Here is a 20306-nt window from a genome sequence, read left to right on the forward strand (position 1 = left end):
AAAAAGAATTCTGCAGAGCTGTATCATCATATTTTATTGCGTGAATGCATTTGTCTGGGTTCAAGGAGACAGTTAAATCTAGAATATGTTTTATCTGTTGACCAGTCTTGACACTTGCTTCAAGAATAAGTCTACTTGCGAGAATACTCAAAAATAATTTCTTCAAGAAACCTGGTGAGATTCTCTTAGTACTATTAAAAAGCAACAGATTGACTGTCTGTTTTGGAGATTAACATTTACACCTGCCTTATGACTTGTGGCATAGTGATACGTGATTTCCAGTGCACATTTCCCATCAGATTCGTAACACATGCTATCTCATTTACTTCTTCAACCTCTCCACAAATCTACTATCTTCTCCTTAGCTTGTGCCATCACTTCTGACATACTGCAAGATTCCAAATATGGCCTTGGCTCCAACCCACAATTTTCATTACATGCATCTTTCAGTGATAATTAAGTCTGTTTTTACTTCTAGTATCGATGTTGTATATGTTCACCTGTTCCTTTTGCACCAATTGAGAATGCATTATGAATGAGCATCCCAGGTGGGACTGAAGCCAGTCTGTTCAGCCTTCACCAGAAACTCTGCCCCAAGCCACTGACTCTATCCTGTTTTCTGGCTGAGGTTAGCTGTACAGTGTCCGTATTTTGATTCTGTGCTGAGCATCTAACTTTCACCTCTGAATTTAACCAACTTCGCTCCCTTGACTACTGCAACTGATCGACACCTTTTTGTCATTTTCAAACTCAGTTTCTGCAGTATTATCCTTGTGATGTCTGCATCACCAACCATACAAAGTAAACTGATTCAAACCAGCCAACACACTCTAACCTCGCCAGCAACCATCTTCGAGACCATGATACCCAAATACTTATCCTTATTCACAAATCACTCAAGGGAGTACCTGTTTCTTTTGCAAACCGATTAACTGTGTTGTGTCATGACTTAGTTGGGCAGAGAGCACTAATTGAGCTGCATTATTCCACGTGTAATGACAAATGTCTATGAATCTAATTAAATCATAAATATTAATTTACCTGACTAACTGGCTCCAATTTGAAACACTAAAGCGGTACACACCAGACTTCATTGTTAATAGGAAAATTAACTTTATTAGAACAGGTACTTTAACAAAATGATAAAGGTGGTTATTAATTACTAAACTATTATTAAACTGCTTTTTTTTAAAACCCTAAATGCATACACATTCACAAATATCACAAAGATACACAGTTGTCACAAATATTATGGGTGTGGAGGATAAAAAACAGGCAAAACACATCAGTATCACCAGTCCAGACCACAAAAATAGAGTGGTTCTGACTGTGTACTCTTGATTTCTATCAATTATCTCACAATGTTGTCTGCACAGAAATGAACAGTCTTTATTTCACTGGCAGGTTGGTTGGACTCAGTCTTTCCTTTGTTTTAGAATCCTTTCCTGCAGTGTCTCTAAATGTATTTTTTGTTCTGCTGTTTTGACAAAGTGGGTGAGACATTGCAGCTGGCTTTTGGAAATTTCTATTCATGCTTTGCTCACAGGGTCTGTGTTAAGCTGCAGCTGGACCAATCCAAAGCCATTACTGTGCTGAGCTTCCCTGAACCCATAACCTAATTTTTCAGTAATCTGTTCTAGTAATGTTGTCTCATATTCATCACTTAGTTTCACCTGTTTTATTTTCCTTTTTATTACTGCAGTAGATTTTTTTGACATTTTCAGTACATTGTTCAATAGTTTAAAAAAAACTGTCTTCAGTTGTAAGAACCACGTAAACACAAGGCTTTGTATTACTCACTGGTTGGTAATGTTGCTGCAGCCTACCATGGCCCTGCTATAACAGAACTGTTTTACTAGGGTAACGTGGGAGATTGGTCTGTTTCTAGTCAATTGCACAACTAGTTCTATGTTGTGAAACAAAAACGATGCAGTTGTTTAGGAAAAACATATCAGTGATTCTAGTGGAAAATGTCAATTTTAAGTTTCATTTTGTGTTATGCGGGTAGATAGTTATCAGCAGCAACATCCTAGCTTAAGTTGATTAATCACATGGCAGGCCCTTCTTCAGCGTATGAGGTGAGCAGGTGCTGATTACAATGACAGATAAGAAACTTAGCACTGCATATTGTTCCAGTGCACAGTTATAGCTTTGGGCTTGCTCTTTTCTCATTGTGGTTTTAGCTACTCCTCAGCACTGTTGACTCAAGGATACTCTACTGTTGCATCGTTAAGTGCACTGACCTTCAAAGTATATTGCAAAATGAAACTAAAGATAGATATTTAATGAATTTGCCCTTATTTGTCATCCTGGGTTCAGGGTGCTTGTACCTCTGTCCCAGGAGGATCAGAGTTCAAATCCAACTCCAGAGATTTAAATGCATACTGTGGGCTCAGTTTTCAGAATTTGGTTATTTGGTTGAGCTGTTGAATCAAGGACCTCTCTGACTTCTCAGATGGTGTAAAAAGTCCCTAGGTGCACTGGTCAAAGCCAGTGGGTTTTCTGATTTGACATTTTCCTATCCCTTAACATCAAACATCATGTGATTTTATTTTCCCCCCACCTTCTGTGCTATATGTGGACTTACTGTGCACCAACTGTTGCATTCTGTTAAGTTGCAGCAGTGACTATGTTATTTTTAGGATGTAATATGAAACAGCACGGGCACATAATGACAAGTAAACATGTTACGGTCCACCCAGCGTATCAAATACAATTGTAATATCTTGTCTCAAATATGTACATTTGACATCTCACCTGAAACCAGATAATCAAACTTAGTGTGAGGAATCATTCTTGCCATGAATGGCTTTGGGTTCCATGACTATTTACCTTTTATATAAGGATAATGTCTGCCCCAATCATGAACCAGTCCTACTCTCGCCTAAAGGAATTCAGTGAATAGTTGTGTGCCATTTCTTTTAGACCTCCATCAGATGTCTGTCTGTGCTTCTCCAAAGTGTGGACTCCCAGTGTTCTTAGTTTATCTTAATAACTAACATGCGTAATCCTGGACCATTCTGTGAGTTCTTTATTCCCCTCAGTATCCCTGTCTCACTAGACTGACTGCTCATAGGATTGTAACTTCACCACTTTTCTTTTGACCTTTCTCCTACTGCTGATTGTTGTTGTGATTTGGTAGATTAATGTGGATAGAGCATTTTTGCTTGGCAAACAGTAACCAGTGAATAGCAGGGATCAGTCCTGGAATCTTGAGTGTTGACAATAGCCCACTTGGGATAGCGTGTTGGAAATCAAGCCCTGTTATTTCCAGATCCATAAAAAAAGTTAGATTTTTAAAAGTACGCAGAATTTCCCCAATTTACCTGACTTTTGGACATGTTGACAGAAAACACGGAGCTAGGTTTCTGTACTTAACAGGAATTACTATTTATTGCAAATGAATTTATTCTAGCTGCAAGTAAACAATTATGAACAATCAGCATAAAACTCCTACCAATTAAACTTGTAACCCCTTAAACTCCCTTATAAATACCTCCTGACACGCATGCATGCACAACAGGATAAAAAACGGGTGTTATGGGTGAAGAGAAAGACTAGGAAAGCAGCTCAGTGTTTTCTGTTCACAAGATTTGCTAAGAATTCATGTACTGATCAGAGCGCTGCTTCTCAACCTCCCTTCTCCAGATGCTTTCACTTTTTATAGGAGGCACAGGGTGACTAGTTCACACTTACAATGGGTCTCTGACTTATAGAAGTTGCAGCTTAAAGCGACTGCTGAAGAAAAAGTAAACTGGCTTTCTTTGGGTTTAAGGTCATTTCTACTGCTGAGAACAAAGACAACTCCTGAGCCTATTGGACACCTCCCTTTCTTCATAACCCCAAGCAGCCCAGTTTCCTGGGAACCAGTCACAAGGTTGTTGGCAGGCAGAAGCTTTTTATCATCAGTAATGTCACTGGTCCCCAGACTAATCAGCTACTTATTGCTGGTAGAATCTCTACTTGTACACAGTCCTTGATTGCAGCTCCTCTGCAAACTGTCAACTACTGCTTGAACCGGTCTCTTATGTAATCAGCGCTTACAATGTGTGTAAGGTTACTTGCTTTCAAAAGTTGTAGTAATCCTTCAGAAACCTTTGTTTTAAACCAGATCTCTTCCCATTTCAGTTCACAAAAATATGAATGAAAGTGAGACATGGACGAGAAAGCAAACTTTAAGGATAATGCAATGAGTGTAAAGGAACATGGGCAAGTTTAGTGAATGAGCAAAAAAATTCACAGATGGTGTATAATTTTGGAAAGTGTGAAGTTGTCCACTTGGTATGAAGAATAGAAGCAGAATATTATTTAAGTGAAGGGAGTTTGTAGAATACTGCAGTATAATGGAATCTAGTTGTCCATTTACATGGATCAGAAAAGGTTAGCATGCAGGTACATTATGCAATTTGGAAGGGAAGCTGAGTGGCCTTCATTGGCGGGGGATGAAGTATGAAAATAAGGAAGTCTTGCTTGACCTGTACAAGTGATGCCACACCTAGAATGCTGTGAACATATTTTGGTCTCCTTCGAAATATACTTGCATTGGAAATATTTCAGAGAATTTTTAATAGGCTGATTCCTGGGATGACTGGACTGACCTATACATAGAAATTGGATTTGGACTGGACAATATTCACTGCAAGTTAGAAGAAGGGGGGTGTGGGGAATTCAGAGTTGGCCATTTCGGACTGAGATAATGAGAAATCTTCTCATCCAGAGTGTGGTAAACCTGTGGAATTCTGTGCCATAGGATGTGATTGAGGCCAAAACATTGAATGTTTTCAAGAAGGAATTAGATATGGTTGTTGTGGCCAGAGGTATCAAAGGGTATGGGGAGAAAGTGGAACCAACGCAATGAGTTAGATATCAGCCATGATCATATTGAATCGCAGAGCAGACTCAAAGAGCCAAATAGCCCACTGCCTTTAACTTAGGGGGTGCATTTGACCAATGATTGTAGCACAAGATTATTTGTTAAGACACCCAGACAATGTTCCGGGAACCCAGGTTCGAATACTACCACAGCCAGTGGTGGAATTTGAATTCAATGAAAATCTGGAATTGAGAGTCTAACGATGATCATTGATTGCTGAGCAAAACTCATCTGGTTCCCTAAAGTCATTTAGGAAAGTAGACTGTCATCCTTTCCTGGTCTGGCCTACATAGGACTGCAGAACCACAGCAATGTGGTTGACTCTTGACTGCCCACTGGGATGGGCACTAAGTGTTGGTGTAGCCAGTGATACCCACATGTGAGTGAATAATAAATTCTGTTTTTATGATCGTCTTTATGGAAAAGATTGAACAGGTTGGGATTAAGTTTATTAGAATTTAGAAGAACCAGAAGTGACCTTACTGCAACATTTAATTTTATGAGATGGGTAGGTATTAAGACCATGATTCCTCTTGAGGCAGAATCTAGACCTCAAGGCCTCACTTTCAAAATTAAGGATTTCTTCAGAAAAGATGAAGAGAAATTTCTTCTGAAGGCTGTTACTCTTTGGAAAGCTTTTCCCCCACCCAGAATGGAGGCAGGGTCATTGAATATAAATAAGGCTGAATTATAGTTTTGACTTACTACAGTAATCATAGAACATAGAACATTACAGCGCAGTACAGGCCCTTTGGCCCTCGATGTTGCGCTGACCTGTGAAACCAATCTGAAGCCCATCTAACCAACACTATTCCCTTATCATCCATATCTTTATCCAATGACCTTTAAATGCCCTTAAAGTTGGCAAGTCTACTACGGTTGCAGGCAGGGCATTCCACACCCTTACTACTCTCCGATTAAAGAACCTACCTCTGACATCTGTCCTATATCTATCACCCCTCAATTTGAAGCTATGTCCCCTCATGCTAGCCATCACCATCTGAGGAAAAAGGCTTTCACTGTCCACCCTATCTAATCCTCTGATCATCTTGTATGTCTGTATTAAAAGGAAAGTGATGTTCAGCCAATAAGGTCAGCTGAGATCTTCTTGAATGGTGGAATGGTCTTGATAGATTGACTAGCCCACTGTTCCTATTCTTTTGGTATTGTGTAGTGCTAAGCAAAATGACCAGCTTGAATGAGAAGCTTTTCTTCTTGTGCTGCTTGTTCAGCTGAACTCCATTCTGAGTGCATTGACTGAAAATTATTCAAGCACAAGGCTGTGCAGTATGTAATGTTAACCCTTTGTATTTTGAATAACTTTGCAACGGTTCTGCGCTGAGCAGATAAAAGGCCTAAAATATTTACCACCATTGGATGAATAGCCATTTAATCTTTTTAGTGATTGTGTTGGCTGAGGATGAATTGTTGCTTGGGGCACTGGGAGAACTCTTGCCTCCCATTGCAGTATTGTTGTGAAATAAATTAGTGCCCGTCTGAATCACAGAAGTAGCCGTTTAGGGTCTTTGTTTAATAGAAACATAGAAGATAGGAGTAGGCCATTTGGCCCTTCTGCTTCACCATTCAGTATGATCGTGGCTGATCAGGTCAGTACCCTGTTCCTACTTTCACCTCAGCCTCTTTGATCCTTTTAGTCCTAAAATCTATATCTACGTCTTTCTTCAAAGTCTTTTTTTAAATTTTTTTCTGGGCAGTGAATTCCACTGGCCCACCAGCCTCTGCATGAAGAAATTTCTCCTTGCCTCAGTCTTAAAACGCTTGGCCTTTTCCTTTATATGGTGATCCCTCGCCCTGGTTATTAGAATATCCTTCCTGTACATATCCTGTCTAATTCTGTGAAAATTTTACAGGTTTACATGAGATCATCTTCTAAATTCTAATGAATGTAGTTCTAAGCGAACCAGTATTTCCCTAATGTCAGTTCCCACCCATCCCCATCCCCACAATCAGCCTGGTAAACCTTCTTTGCACTCTCTCCATATCCAGAACCGCCTTTGTTAGATAGGCAGACTACTGCACACAATACTACAGGTGTGGTCTCACCAATGTCTTGTGCAGTCTACTCCTGTATTCGAATCCTTTCACTGTGAAGGCCAACAAACCATTTACCTTTTCTCACGTGCTGCATCTGCATACTTACTTTCAGTGACTGGTGTAAAATGGCACAGGTCTCGTTGCACTTCTTCCTTCTCCAATCTGTCGCTGTTGAGATAATAATCTGCCTTCCTGTTTTTGCTTCCAAAGCGGATAACCTCACATTTATTAACATTGTGCTGTGTATGCCATGCATTTGTCCTCTTACCTTGTCTGGCAGGGCAGCATAGTGGTTAGCTCTGCTGTCTCAGTCCCAGGGACCCAGGGTCAATTCCACCCTCAGGTGACTTTGTGTGCAGTCTGCATGGTTTTCCTCTGGGTGCTGTGGATTCCTCCCACAATCCAAAAAGATGTTCAGGTTAGGTGGATTGGCCATGCTAAATTGCCCATAGTTCCCAGGCATGTGCAGGCTAGGTGGAGTAGCCATGGGGAATGCAGGGTAACATGGGTGGGTCTGGGTGGTATTCTCTTCAGAGGGTCAGTGTAGACTCGATGGGTCAAATGGCCTACTTCCATACTGCATGGATTCTATGACCTCACACAGACCCTTCTCTGCATCCTGTTTACAGCGTACCCTCCCAGTCAGCTTAACATCAAAACTAAAAATATTTAACTTTTCTGTTTAGCCAAGTTAGACTATGTATTCAAGTACTGGAACAAGACTCGATGATCTTGGACTGTCATCAAAGTCCTTACCAGCTGAACCAAGTCTCACATTAGCTAAATAGTTCCTGTGGACAGTATTACAGTAAGCGTGGAATGTTCTTTACTCTTTGAGAATGATACTTCATGAAAACAAAGACACAATTTGTTTCTTTACTTTCAGATTACACGGACATTCAGACTTACAGAAGAAGGGAACTTGGAGCAAACCGTTTTTATGGCAACTTCTGAACAGCCTCTATTGCAGCATCTTCACATAACCTACACACGGACTTCATAGCAGTCCATTCACGTACAGATTTTCGCTCCAGTCTCTAAATGCACTGACTGTTCTACATGCTCACCATTTACACTGCAGCCTCCTTGTGATAAACCTGAAGATTTTAGAAGCTGGAGCTTTTAATTTTAGCTTTTGATAGTTTATTGTATGAAAGGTGCACTATTTTAATTGTGAATCATTGTTACTGGGTACTTTGGAGGTTTATTGATGCTTCCATGCAGTTGATTTTGTAGGATGTTAGGATAATTAGGTAAGCTTTCTGAAATGTGATTTTTGCTTTGCCCCCTAGTTGAACAAGATTCCTGTTTCTTTTGTTCAGTCATTTAAAGAAAAAAATTAAATAAATAATTCAGGAATGCCTACCAGACGTCATCCTCTATTAAATTAGTTTAGGCCTGATCTCCAATTTTTTTTTAAACTGGAACTTGGATCTGTCGTCTTGTCTTAGGCAGCATCTCCAGCTGAAGGAGCAGTGAGTAACCATGTCCTGGAACTCAGCGTACTCCAGTCAGCTCCTCAGAGGTATGTGACCGGAATTGATTAGCCTTGACAGGAACTAACTGATTTCTCCAGAAAAGCATATGCTATAACTACCCCAGAGTTTTCACCACTATGCTTTGTAGTACCTAACTTTTAAATATTCTTTCATGGAAACGTCCTGAGAAGGATTTTTGAGAAACCCACCCAAATGATACATCAGCTGTTGTGAAACTTGAAAATTGATAATGAAGACTAATGCCTTATTTGACTTGTACAATAAATTTGTTTTTTTAATATGTTAATGGAATGGATATAGCGATGTCAAGCTTTATTTAATGCTTAGTTTGTGTGGCAGACCTTTCTCAGGAACATATGCAGCCCTTATGGTAGGAGGGAGTTCCAGGACATTGGTTTAGTAATGCTGGCTAGATCGTGATCTTATATATATTTATAATGTCCATGAATAGTGTGATTTGTAAGCTTTTGATCCCATTGTTAAAGAGGATAAGCATTAAACTGTGAACCTTAAGCAAAATAACAAATTTCTCCCTCTAATGTGTAAATAAATGTCCATTAGAGATTTACTTTTTGTCTCCTGAATGCAATAACATTTCATGGGACAATCCACCAGTGGCCCGTCTGATTGTAGAAATGTGTGGACCACTGAACAGAATAATAGTCCAGTGCTGACCTCTTGGAAAACCCTGCAATAGCTGATGAAGAAGCTGTAGAAGTCAGAGCATAGACAGTGAAAGTAGTAAGGTGCTTTAGAAACACTATACAAATCATTAGAAGCTGTGTATAAGAAATAATAAGAACAGCTCATGCAGTGTTGGCCTCCTAAAGGAAATAGAATTCAAATGAGCACTTGACAGGTGCAGAGCTTTGCTTGGATCCACTTGGAGTTCAGAATGTGTTCAGTATCTTTTTGGAGGCACTGCACCTCATGTCTTCTCTGAGCTCTGAATATTTGGAATTCTGTACCCCAGAGATCTATGAATATGTTGGGAGGTAATAAGAGACCATCCATATTAAGTAGGGTCAGGTTGAAAAATTATGGCCTTCCCTGCTCAGGATTTTTGACCTCAAGATCTCCCAAAACTTCTTCCTGTACTTTAATAGCCTGACAAAGTCGTCTTTGGTGATGGCCAATCTTGGGACAATCCTTAACCTTTTACTTTGAGCACAAGCTCCTGGGCTCAAAAGAGAGAATCATTTAAAACTCCAATAATAAAGTCAGCACAAAACCAAATAATACAGTACTTTATTGCATTGGTGCTAGCATATATTCACAAGTAAATAAATCGTCAAGGGTTTAGCAACTGATTCCTTGGCCAATTTGTGGTAGCCCTGTTGTAAACTACATATAATTTCTAAGATTATTGGTGCGTTCCACCATTGTACAACATGGTGCATGTGGTTTAGAGGAGGGTTAGTAAACAAGTTTAAGATGAAAGAATGTTGGCTGTCTGCGTAATGAGTATACAAGTTCACCTAGGGGGTCTCTCAAAGTGCAACATTATCTGTTTATTGGCACTTCAAATGTTTGAACCAATAAACTGGCTCTGAAAGTCTGTACTCTCATCTTTTGAAACATTTTTGTTCAAGTTTCCCTCTTTACCATCCTTTCTCAGACTGTGAGATGTATGGCCATGAAGTAATATTCGTTTTATGCTGCTTTCATGCAGTTTCACAGGTTTATCTGAGTTGGATTTGAACCAGTTAATCCAAAAATTAACACATTCAATATTCTACCTCACTAATCCCTCACCACAGTTACTAAGCACTTTAGCGCTGGCCTAACTTCAAGCAGATGCACTTGAAACTAGTTGGGAATCTAAAGAAACCTGAATGAAAAGCTTTGTTGATTAGCTGACTGTGTGGAATAGGTTATTAAAACAGCTTAAACTCTTGTGAATTAATTCTATCTTTATTAATTTCATTTTTTTTATTTGTTGATGGAGAGTTGAGGGCAGGGTCAACATTTATTGCCTGTTTGTACTATCAACTTGCTATGATTATTGACGTGTAAAATTCCTATTTCTAAATAAACTTGATTTACTTTAAAGGTGAACACAACCCTGTGACAACAGTAAGTGCCTATTGACTTCTAGAATTAACAGAATAACAAAACACAAGTTCTGAAGAAGGGTCACTGGACCCGAAGTGTTAACTCTGCTTTTTCTCCACAGATAATACCAGACCTACTGAATTTTTCCAGCAATTTGTTTTTGTTGTTGTCACAGAATACACATTTTGTCTTTCAGGGGTGATGACCATTTTAAGACCTAACTGATGTGACACTCCATAATACATAAATTCAGAGTGGCAAAAATTTTCACTGGCAAAGCCACCTAAAGTGAGAGCAGGTTGTAGGTCAGGTTCCAGCACAGGCATAGTTCACTAATTATTATTTTAGCGAAGTAGCGTCAAATCCTGCTGCTGACCTGACCTGACTGAGGTCACTACATCATCAGTATGTTTTAGGATGTAGTTAACTGAATGGTGCTGTGCATCTGGTCTGGTGCTTCCAATTAACCTGCTCTTTTCATCACATAGTTCCCAACGCAAATTCATTTAATATCTTTTGAATAAGTTAGAATACTAAAATGGAAGCATCTCAGGGAAAAATACAGAATTAAGTAGTGGCAAAAAGGTAGTAATGGTTTGGAATGTTTTAAAATACTTTCATTTATTTTCACTACATACAGAAGAAAAAGTGATGTTATTTCATCAACTCATTACTATCTTATTGAAGAATGCTCTCTGTAACTGGACACCCAATGCAGGGTTCTAGCTTCGCCTCCGAAAGAAAATAACAATGTGGGATCACTTCCCATTGTTATCAGACCTCTTTCCATGAGGCAGGAAAATTCAGACTTTGAACAGGCACTGTGAATTGAAAGTTGAAAGAGTTGGAATACATCCCAATCTGTAACAGTTATATTGTTATTCAGGAGTGTTATTTCTGTCTTCATTATAAGTTCTAAACAATCTTTGTTTTTGGCATAGATCAAACTTGTTCACCTCATGCTCATCTGATGACCTTCTCTCAGTTAGTTAATGCCATGCATTCCTGAGGACAAGGAGGTCCCTGGTAATTCAGAGTGTCAGGAGTTGAAGTTTGAGAAAGTCTTAACAATTATTTATTTGAAAAGCATCTGATACCGTGGCTTCAGATAAATGAGACTGGTGAGCAGCAGACACCAGCCAGGCAACCTCAGGCCATTTGTTCGGTGCAGAATTGGAATTGCAGATGCCTATGTTGCTGGCAGTGACTCTAGCAAAACCTTAACGAGAAGAACATTGAGCCCCTTGGGCCAGGTCACATTCGTATTTATCCTTGAAGGGAAGTTAAGGAAATAAAAGCATAGTTTTTGAATTGCATTAATCCATTCAATGAAATTACTAAGATCGACAGAACACTAAAGGTTGGTGCTGGAAAAATTACCCGCATCATTATCATTAGTCTGGACAGGTCTCTATGTACAAATGGATTAAATGGATATACAAATAAAACCAACTGTTTGTAAATACCCAGGTTACTCCTCATCCTTAAAATTTAATTGACTAGTTTTTTTTGGATTTCATGTTAACAAATTGAATTTCTGTTTGGTGCAGCTAGTCTGTACAATCAAAGATGGAGCTATGAGAACGACTGCTTAAAAAGAAATGATACCATACATTCACAGCTGCTCATTCTTGGATTCTTCAAAGTAGCCACCCCTTTAAAACGAAATGGTTCACTTGCAGACCAGCTGGCACAGCTGCGTTAAACTATTAACATCTCTGAGATCAAACTTTACGCATTTAGAAATTAAAACCGTTGATTAAAATGTCAGTAGAATTCTGATGTAAAAGTTTCCACTGTATTATTTACATGTTCCCTGTTCAGCCAAGGACTGAAAGGATTCATGTTCCATTCTGCCAAGTGTAGAATTTGCTTCCAATTGCTACTGCTAATTCAGGTGTGTTATTAATTAGGTGTTACATTTGAAAAGGACAGCAAACGGTGGCCTTGTCCCAGCTAGAATCATCGCTCCCGCAGAAAGAAAAAGAAGATTGCTTTGAGGAAGTGTCCACAGGTGCAGAGGAAGGAGACAAGCCAATGATCCCGGATACTGGAATCATTGTTAACCACGGATTTTGTAATGTCAGCCTAGAATCAGAACAAATGAGAATTATTAAACACCAGCTGACTGCTGAATACTATTTATTCGGTATCATGTTACACAGGTTAGAAATAAAACTAAACCCTTGTGCTTAAGCATCAGTTGACACCAGCTGTTAAATGACATAAAATAATCATGAGATGAGTACAAGGAATTGCACAGGTTTACACATACTGAATTCTACACCATACCATAGCTTTCTGTTAATGCTGAACAATAACTCACAATCCATAAACAAAATGAAATGCTCCAAAGTTCTTTGAGAAATCCATATTTTTAATCACAAAAGTAACCAAAGACTTTGGTTGGTTTTAAACAATGTTTAAAAGCAGAATGGAGAGGTGAGCGATTTAAGAATAGAACTCCAGAGATCATGTCCCTGTCATTTGAGGATAGGGCTGCTATAGTGCAATGTTTAAAATTGGAGAAGCCTGAGAGATCAGGAGGTGAACAGAAATTTCAGACAATTGTAGGGCTCCAGGATGTTACAGGAAGCAGCAAAATCATGTGACCATTGAAAACAAGCAGTTCTTGAACTGAGGCATTGCCAGACTAGAAGCTAGTGTAGGTCAGTGAGCATGCTAACTGAACGGGGAGGAGGTGTGCTAGCTTAGCTTAGTTGGGTGGACAGTTGGTTTGTAATTTAGCAGGAAGCCAAAAAGCATGATGTCAATTCCTGCACCAGCTGAGGTTACCAAGAAGGATTCTCTTTCTCAACTTCTCCCTCACCTGAGGCACGGTGAGACTATTGTGATTTTATCTTTACCTTTTACTCACCTCAGTCTAAATTGGAGATTCCTTACTTTTGTGACAAGCCCCCAAATTTTAGATTCTCTCATTAAAGGAAACCTCTCAGGGTACTGTCAGCAACTACACTATTAAGGCCCCTCAGAATTTTGTATGTTTCAAGAAGACCATCTCTCATTCTTGTAAACTCTGGTGAGTATAGATTGAATCTGCTCAACCAATCCCTTCATTCCAGGAGTCAGCCAAGTGAACCTTCTTGGAACTGCTTCAATTAAAGTAAGAACAACAAAAAATGTACATAGTATTCTAGATGGGGCTCACTAAACTTCACACTTTATGCTCCATTCCCCTTGTATTTGAGGCCAACATTCCAGTTGTTTTCCTAATTATTTACCGTGTCTGCGTAGCTTTATGTGATTCATGTACAAAGACATCCAGATCCCTCTGTATTGCAGAAATTTAGTCTCTCTCCATTTAAATCATTCTTTTTCTTTTCTTCCTAATAAAGTGCAGATCTCACACTTTCCCAAATTATATTCCATCTGCCAAAGCTTTCTCCAAGTCACTGAGCTTATCTGTATTTCTTTGCAAGCTCTTTGTAGCCTCCTTTAAACTTACTTTCTTATCCATCTTTGTGTCATTAGCACATTTAGCTGCAGAACAGTCAGTCCCTTTATCCAAGTCAACACAGATCATAAATAGTTGAGCTGTTAGCAATAATCACTTTGGCCCTCAATCAGATGCAGATTGCCAACTGGAAAATTATCCATTTATCTCAGTGTTGTTTCCTGTTGGTCAGCCAATCCTGTATTTATACGAATACATCACCCTTAACACCATGAGATCTAAGTCTTGAAAAGAAGTTGCACTTTAATGCTGGCCTTTTGGAAATCTAAATACACTACATCTACTGGTTCCCCTTTATCTACCATGTGTGCTATATTCTCAATTAAAACACCAAAACACATTGATACTGCCTGATTATATTATTTACTAAATGTCCTGCTATTACCTCCTTAACAATAGATTCTAGCATATTCTCAATGACAGATGCTAATCCAGTTGATCCATAGCTTCCTGGCTCCCTTTTTGAAGAGGTATTACTTTTAGGGCTTTGCAATCTGCAGGGACTGTTGCAGCATCTGGGAAATTTTGGAAGATTTCAACCAAAGCATCTACTAAAACTGCAGCTATTTCTTTTAGGTGTAGCCCAGGACATCCCGGGCCTTGTTAGACTCTAGTTCCATTAATTTTCCCAGTTTGTTTTCCACTTGTCTGTGATTGTTCAAGTTAATCTCCCCCATTTCTCTGCTGCTTTCCTACTGTTCTTGGGATTTGTTTTTTTTTGCTATAAAAACATACAAAATACTTGTTTAAAGTTTCACTCATGTTTTTGTTTTTTGTTTTTCCTTAATCTCAACCTCTCAGGAACTAAGTTTCACTGTCGCTACTCTACCTTTAGAAGTTAAGATTTTGTTTCAATATCCCTTGCTAATTTTCTCTCAAAATCTAATGTTTATTTCTTTATCAATCCTGTAGTTATCCTCTGCTGGTTTCAAAAATTTTCCCATCTTCAGGCCTAATCAGAACTGTACGTCATTTAAGACCATAAGACATAGGAGCAGAAATTAGGCCATTCGGCCCATCAGGTCTACTCTACCATTCAATCATGGCTGATAAGTTCTTCAACCCCATTCTCCTACTTTCTCCCCATAACCCTTGATCATCAAGCACCTACCTATTTCAGTCTTACATGTACTCAATGACCTTCTGTGGCAGTGAATTTCATAGATTCACCACTCTGGCTGAAATTTCTCCTTATCTCTGCTCTAAAAGGTCTTCCCTTAACTCTAAGGCTGTCCCCTCAGGTCCTAGTCTCTACTACCACTGGAAGCACCTTCCCAACATCCACTCTGTCCAGGCCATTCAGTACTCCGTAAGTTTCAATTAGATTCTCCCTCATCCTTCTCTCATTCCCCCTCAGTCTGAGAGTCCTCAAACATTCCTCATATGTTAAGCTTTCCATTCCTGGGACCATTCTCCTGCAGCCTCATCTGAACCTGCTCCAGGGCCAGTACATCCTTGATATGGGGCTCAAAACTGCACACAATACTCCAAATGTGGCCTGACCAAAGCCTCAGCAGTATATCCCTGCTTTTATATTCAAGTCCTCTCAAAGTAAATGCCAACATTGCATTTGCCTTCCTGACTACTGACTCAACCTGCAAGTTCACCTTGACAGAATCCTGGACTAGAACTCCCAAGTCTCTTTGCACTTCAGCTTTCTGAATTTTCTCCCCATTTAGAAAATAGTCTATGCCTCTATTCTTCTTGCCAGTGTGCATGACCTCACACTTTCCAACATTGTACTCCATCTGCCACTTCTTTGCGCACTGTCTTAACCTGTCCAAATCCTTCTGCAGTCTCCCCGCCTCCTCCACACTACCTGTCCCTCCACCTATCTTTGTATCGTCTGCAAACTTAGCCAGAATGCTCAGTTCCTTCATCTAAGTCATTAACGTATCAAATTGATGTTCTTGTTAACTTCCTTTGCCAAAGCTTTTGATTTTAAGTAAGGGTTTAAAAGGAGGAGAGAGAGACAGATATTTAAGGACGGAATTCCAGTGTTTTGGAGTAAGGCAAATGAAGGCTTGACTGCCAATGGTGAGGTGAAGGGAAGCAGGCCTTTAGAAACAGTTCTTGTTGGCATGGAGGAGGTAATGAAAATGGGATGGGTGAGGCAAGGAATGGATTAGAATATAAGGATTAGAATTTTTGAATTCCATAGCAATAAATTACTTTTGTTACATATGGCAAGGCATTATTACGGAACCTGAATCCTTAACCAGTTTGGTACATTGAGATTTCAGACTGCTATGTGGAGTGAAAACACTGCTTGGTTTTTCTTCTTTAAATCCAGGGGCATTGAAGCAACCTTTAACTCCTAACACAGCTCTAACAGTTCCCAACAGGCGATCAAATCAGGATCTTTCTCATCATATGAGAAGTAATTAGAAATGCATTTTCTAGGGTGAAAATCCTGAATCATTATGCTGATGAGCTAAGATTATAAATATTGAAAGCAACTGAAAAGAGCATCTCTTACCCAGCCACCTCGTCTCCTGAGCCACGTCACCAATGTTTTCCGGACAAACTCTCCTAAGCAATCGACTATTGTGTGTACCATGGCAGGCTGTCCCTGTTTCACACAGTCAACGGCCAGTCCTCCAGCTACAGCGTACAGAGCTACTACTTTCCCCCAGGTTATACCTAGACAACAGAAGAATGGGATTGCTCAACAAATGGAATCATAAAGATACAAGTGGACTCAATGTATAGAACTATAAACAAACAGCACAATTCAACATATAGAACTAACATATGATTTGCTGGTGGATATCTGCACATGATTTTCCTTCAGTGAGAATTAGATTTCTAGAATCTTACAGCAGATCAATCTTCCTAATGTGCCTGGGTTTGGGGGTGGGGGGGGGTAACTCACTGAAAGAGTTTTCACTATTTCCCTGCTTTCTTCCCATATCCTTTCTGTGCCACACATAAATCAGTGGGGTCCTGGTGAAAGGTCTTTGGCACTAAAAACACTAATTCAGTCTCTCCCAAGATGTAGTCAAATCTGCTGAGTTTTTCCAGCAGCTTTTGTCCTATAGATTTCCAGCATCCGCTTTATTCTCTACCTCTGGAAATCAAAAGCTTTGAAACCATTCGGTCTGTTGACAAACTTCTGAGAATCTTGATGGTGACAGTGAGCACAAGGGGGCACAGCTTTAAATTGAGGGGTGAAAGATATAGGACAGATGTCAGACGTAGTTTCTTTACTCAGAGAGTAGTAAGGGAATGGAACGCTTTGCCTGCAACGGTAGTAGATTCGCCAACTTCAGGTACATTTAAGTCATCATTGGACAAGCATATGGACGTACATGGAATAGTGTAGGTTAGATGGGCCTGAGATCGGTATGACAGGTCGGCACAACATCGAGGGCCGAAGGGCCTGTACTGTGCTGTAATGTTGTATGTTCTATGCTGACAATTCCTGGAATTCCGTGCAGTACTGACTCATTCCTCGAACTTCCTGTAAATACTGAAGCACTCCCTGGCATGCTCTAAAATTCTGGACACTGTATATTAAGGAGGAATGTGAAGATCCTCAACAGGATGAAGGCAACATTAACCAGAATGGTTTCAGGTAACTTAGCCACAAGGTTAGATTGGAAAAGCACGGATAACAACGCATGGAGCTGGATGAACACAGCAAGCCAAGCAGCATCTCAGGGGCACAAAAGCAGGTTTTGTTTTCCTTGAAGCAAAGGATACAGAGTGGTGAATTTTTAAAGGTATGCAAGATTAAGACAAGTTTAGAGGAAGAAGAAAAGCTGTTCTCATTAGTTGATGGCATAAAGACTAAGATTTTGGCTAAGACATCTTGGATCATGAGGAAGAATTTTTTGATGTAAGTAGTAATTAACTGGAAATCTCTGCTTATAAAGGCGCAGGAAGAGGAGACACTCAATAATTTGAAAGAAAATTGGAAATGGATGGAAATAAAATATAGAAGCACATAAAATAGAAGCAGAAGTTAGGCCATTTAGCTTCTCAATCATCCTCCATCATTCAACGTGATCCTGGCTTATCACCCAACTCAGTACTCTGTTCCTGATTTCTCCCCATACCCTTTAATTTCTTTAGCTCTAAGAACTATATCTGGCCCTTTCAAGAAAACGTTCAATGTTTTGGTCGCAACCACTTTCCACAGCAGAGAATTCCACAGGCTCACCAGTCTCTGGGTGACAAAAATTCTCATCTCAGTTCTTGCAGGGCTATGGAAATAGAATGGGAAAACAAGACAGATTAGCTTGTTCTACAGTAAAGGACTTGATGGGCTGAATTGTCTCCTTCTGTGGAATAATTCCATGATATAGCCATTGCAGGTGCCAGCCTTTCTGTTTCAACTTACCATTTAGTGTGTTGCTATTTTAACATGACCATTGAGGTGATGGTACAGCATTTGGAATCGTGTGAACACGTGTGTGTGTTTTCATACCTCTGTTGTTGCAAAAAGCGAAGGAGAGTTTCACTGGGGTGAGACTGAAATGCAGTTTTAAATCCAGCAAGACAAAGAGTGGGAAGGTGACACTGTTCCTCTGTGGGAATTCTCTGTTTGAGCGAGAATGTTGTAACTCTCTGGGGGTGTAAATGGGAACCATGCCCGAGATTCCTGGCTAGGTCTGTATATAAGCCTCCACTCTACCTATGACTGTGATGGGAAGTGAGAAAGCCAATAACTTTATTCAGTCAGGAAGTCACTTAGTTACAATTGTGCACACTGTGTGTTTGTAAAAAGAACACTTACTTGTGGCCTTTCTGATCTAATATGTTACTCTGTTACTTCTCATTTCTCTGTCCTGATTTAGTCTCTTTATGTATTTTATTCCATTCTTACCTGCCGAATGCATCATTTCTGACTGTTTCTCTAGTCTCCTATCTTGTTTTCTTTTATGCTATTACCTGCACTACCTTTCCCATCAGAACTATCCTTTCCCTGGCACCAGCTCAAAGTTTTCATGACCATCCTCTTTACCCATTCTGCTAGGACATTGATCCTTACCCATTGTCTGTCTCAATGTTCCTCCTGTCCCACTATCCCATCAAATGGAACTCCCTCTTCCTGTCATCACTCTTCAACCAAGTGTTCACCTCCATCAACACCTCATCTCCATAGCAAATATTAATGAACTGGATTATAAAATAGACATTACGACCTCCCCTTATGATCCTTCGGTTTGGCCCCTTGCTTCTCAGGCTCTCCACCATGGGCCACATGGATCTGATGACTATTCTCTCCTTCTCATAATATCATTTAAATCCGTTGTTCTGTGTTGTGAGAAGGTTGACAATGTTATCACAGGGAACGGTTTAAAGAAAGAAAGACTAGCATTTACATAGCACTCCTGAAGACCACCAGACATCTCAAAGTGCTTTACAGACAATAAAGCTTTCCTTGATGAGATGTCACCATTGTGCAGGAAGAAAAATAGCAGCTAATTTGTTTGTCGGAGAATTCCACAAACAGTAATGTGAGTATCAGCAGGTAATCTTCTTTTTCTGATGCTGACCCCTTAAGGATAAACATTGACCAAGACACCAGGGATAATTCTCTTGCTCTTCCTCCAAACGGTAGCATGGGATCATTTACATCACCATTCAAACTGAAGCACAGTTTAACATCTCAGCTAAAAGACGGAATCTCCAAAAGGACGGTGCTCCCTCGGTGCTGCACTTTTAGCCTGGATTTTCATGCTCGCAGTAGATGGATTTGAACCTGGATTCACATGTGAATAATGTGTTACCAACAGAGCCAAGGCTGACACTAACAAGGAGGTCAATTGTATTAGAGATAATGGGAACTGCAGGTGCTGGAGAATTCCAAGATAATAAAATGTGAGGCTGGATGAACACAGCAGGCCAAGCAGCATCTCAGGAGCACAAAAGCTGACGTTTCGGGCCTGGACCCTTCATCAGAGAGGGGGATGGGGAGAGGGAACTGGAATAAATAGGGAGAGGGAGGGAGGCGGACCGAAGATGGAGAGTAAAGAAGATAGGTGGAGAGAGTATAGGTGGGGAGGTAGGGAGGGGATAGGTCAGTCCAGGGAAGACGGACAGGTCAAGGAGGTGGGATGAGGTTAGTAGGTAGATGGGGGTGCGGCTTGGGGTGGGAGGAAGGGATGGGTGAGAAGTCAATTGTATTGATGCATTTAAGGGGAAGCACGCCCCATAAACACACCAGGGCGTATGGAAATGCTTAGAAGATAACATGAAGTAGAGTGGGAGGAGGCTTGTGTGTAGCAGAAGTCCCGTTTTAGACTAGATAGGTTAAATGGTCTGTTTCTGCCTTGTGAATATATAAAGTTCTCAACACAGATTCTGCAATGCAACTGCACTGATCTCAACACAGGAGTAT

At 40.1% G+C, this 20306-nt stretch overlaps 2 protein-coding genes across 6 annotated transcripts in view; one reads left to right on the forward strand and one right to left on the reverse strand.

Moving 5' to 3' along the window:
- Positions 1-10490, forward strand: part of thap4 (THAP domain containing 4) — a 60991-nt gene extending 50501 nt beyond the window's left edge. For all 5 annotated transcript variants that reach the window (XM_048542030.2, XM_059650950.1, XM_048542032.2 and 2 more), the window contains one exon: positions 7815-10490. In XM_048542030.2, coding sequence (XP_048397987.1) covers positions 7815-7931 — 117 coding nt within the window. In that variant the 3' untranslated portion in view covers positions 7932-10490. The remainder of the gene's footprint in view (positions 1-7814) is intronic.
- Positions 10491-11071: 581 nt separating this feature from the next.
- The window catches only part of LOC125457595 (bcl-2-related ovarian killer protein-like), a 33598-nt gene continuing 24363 nt past the window's right edge, over positions 11072-20306 (reverse strand). The window contains exons 4-5 of the mRNA XM_048542035.2: positions 16437-16600; positions 11072-12570 (exon numbers count right to left, since the gene is read on the reverse strand). Coding sequence (XP_048397992.1) covers positions 12445-12570; positions 16437-16600 — 290 coding nt within the window. The 3' untranslated portion in view covers positions 11072-12444. The remainder of the gene's footprint in view (positions 12571-16436; positions 16601-20306) is intronic.

This window comes from Stegostoma tigrinum, chromosome 14 (genome assembly GCF_030684315.1).
Source record: "Stegostoma tigrinum isolate sSteTig4 chromosome 14, sSteTig4.hap1, whole genome shotgun sequence".
Lineage (NCBI taxonomy): Eukaryota > Metazoa > Chordata > Chondrichthyes > Orectolobiformes > Stegostomatidae > Stegostoma > Stegostoma tigrinum.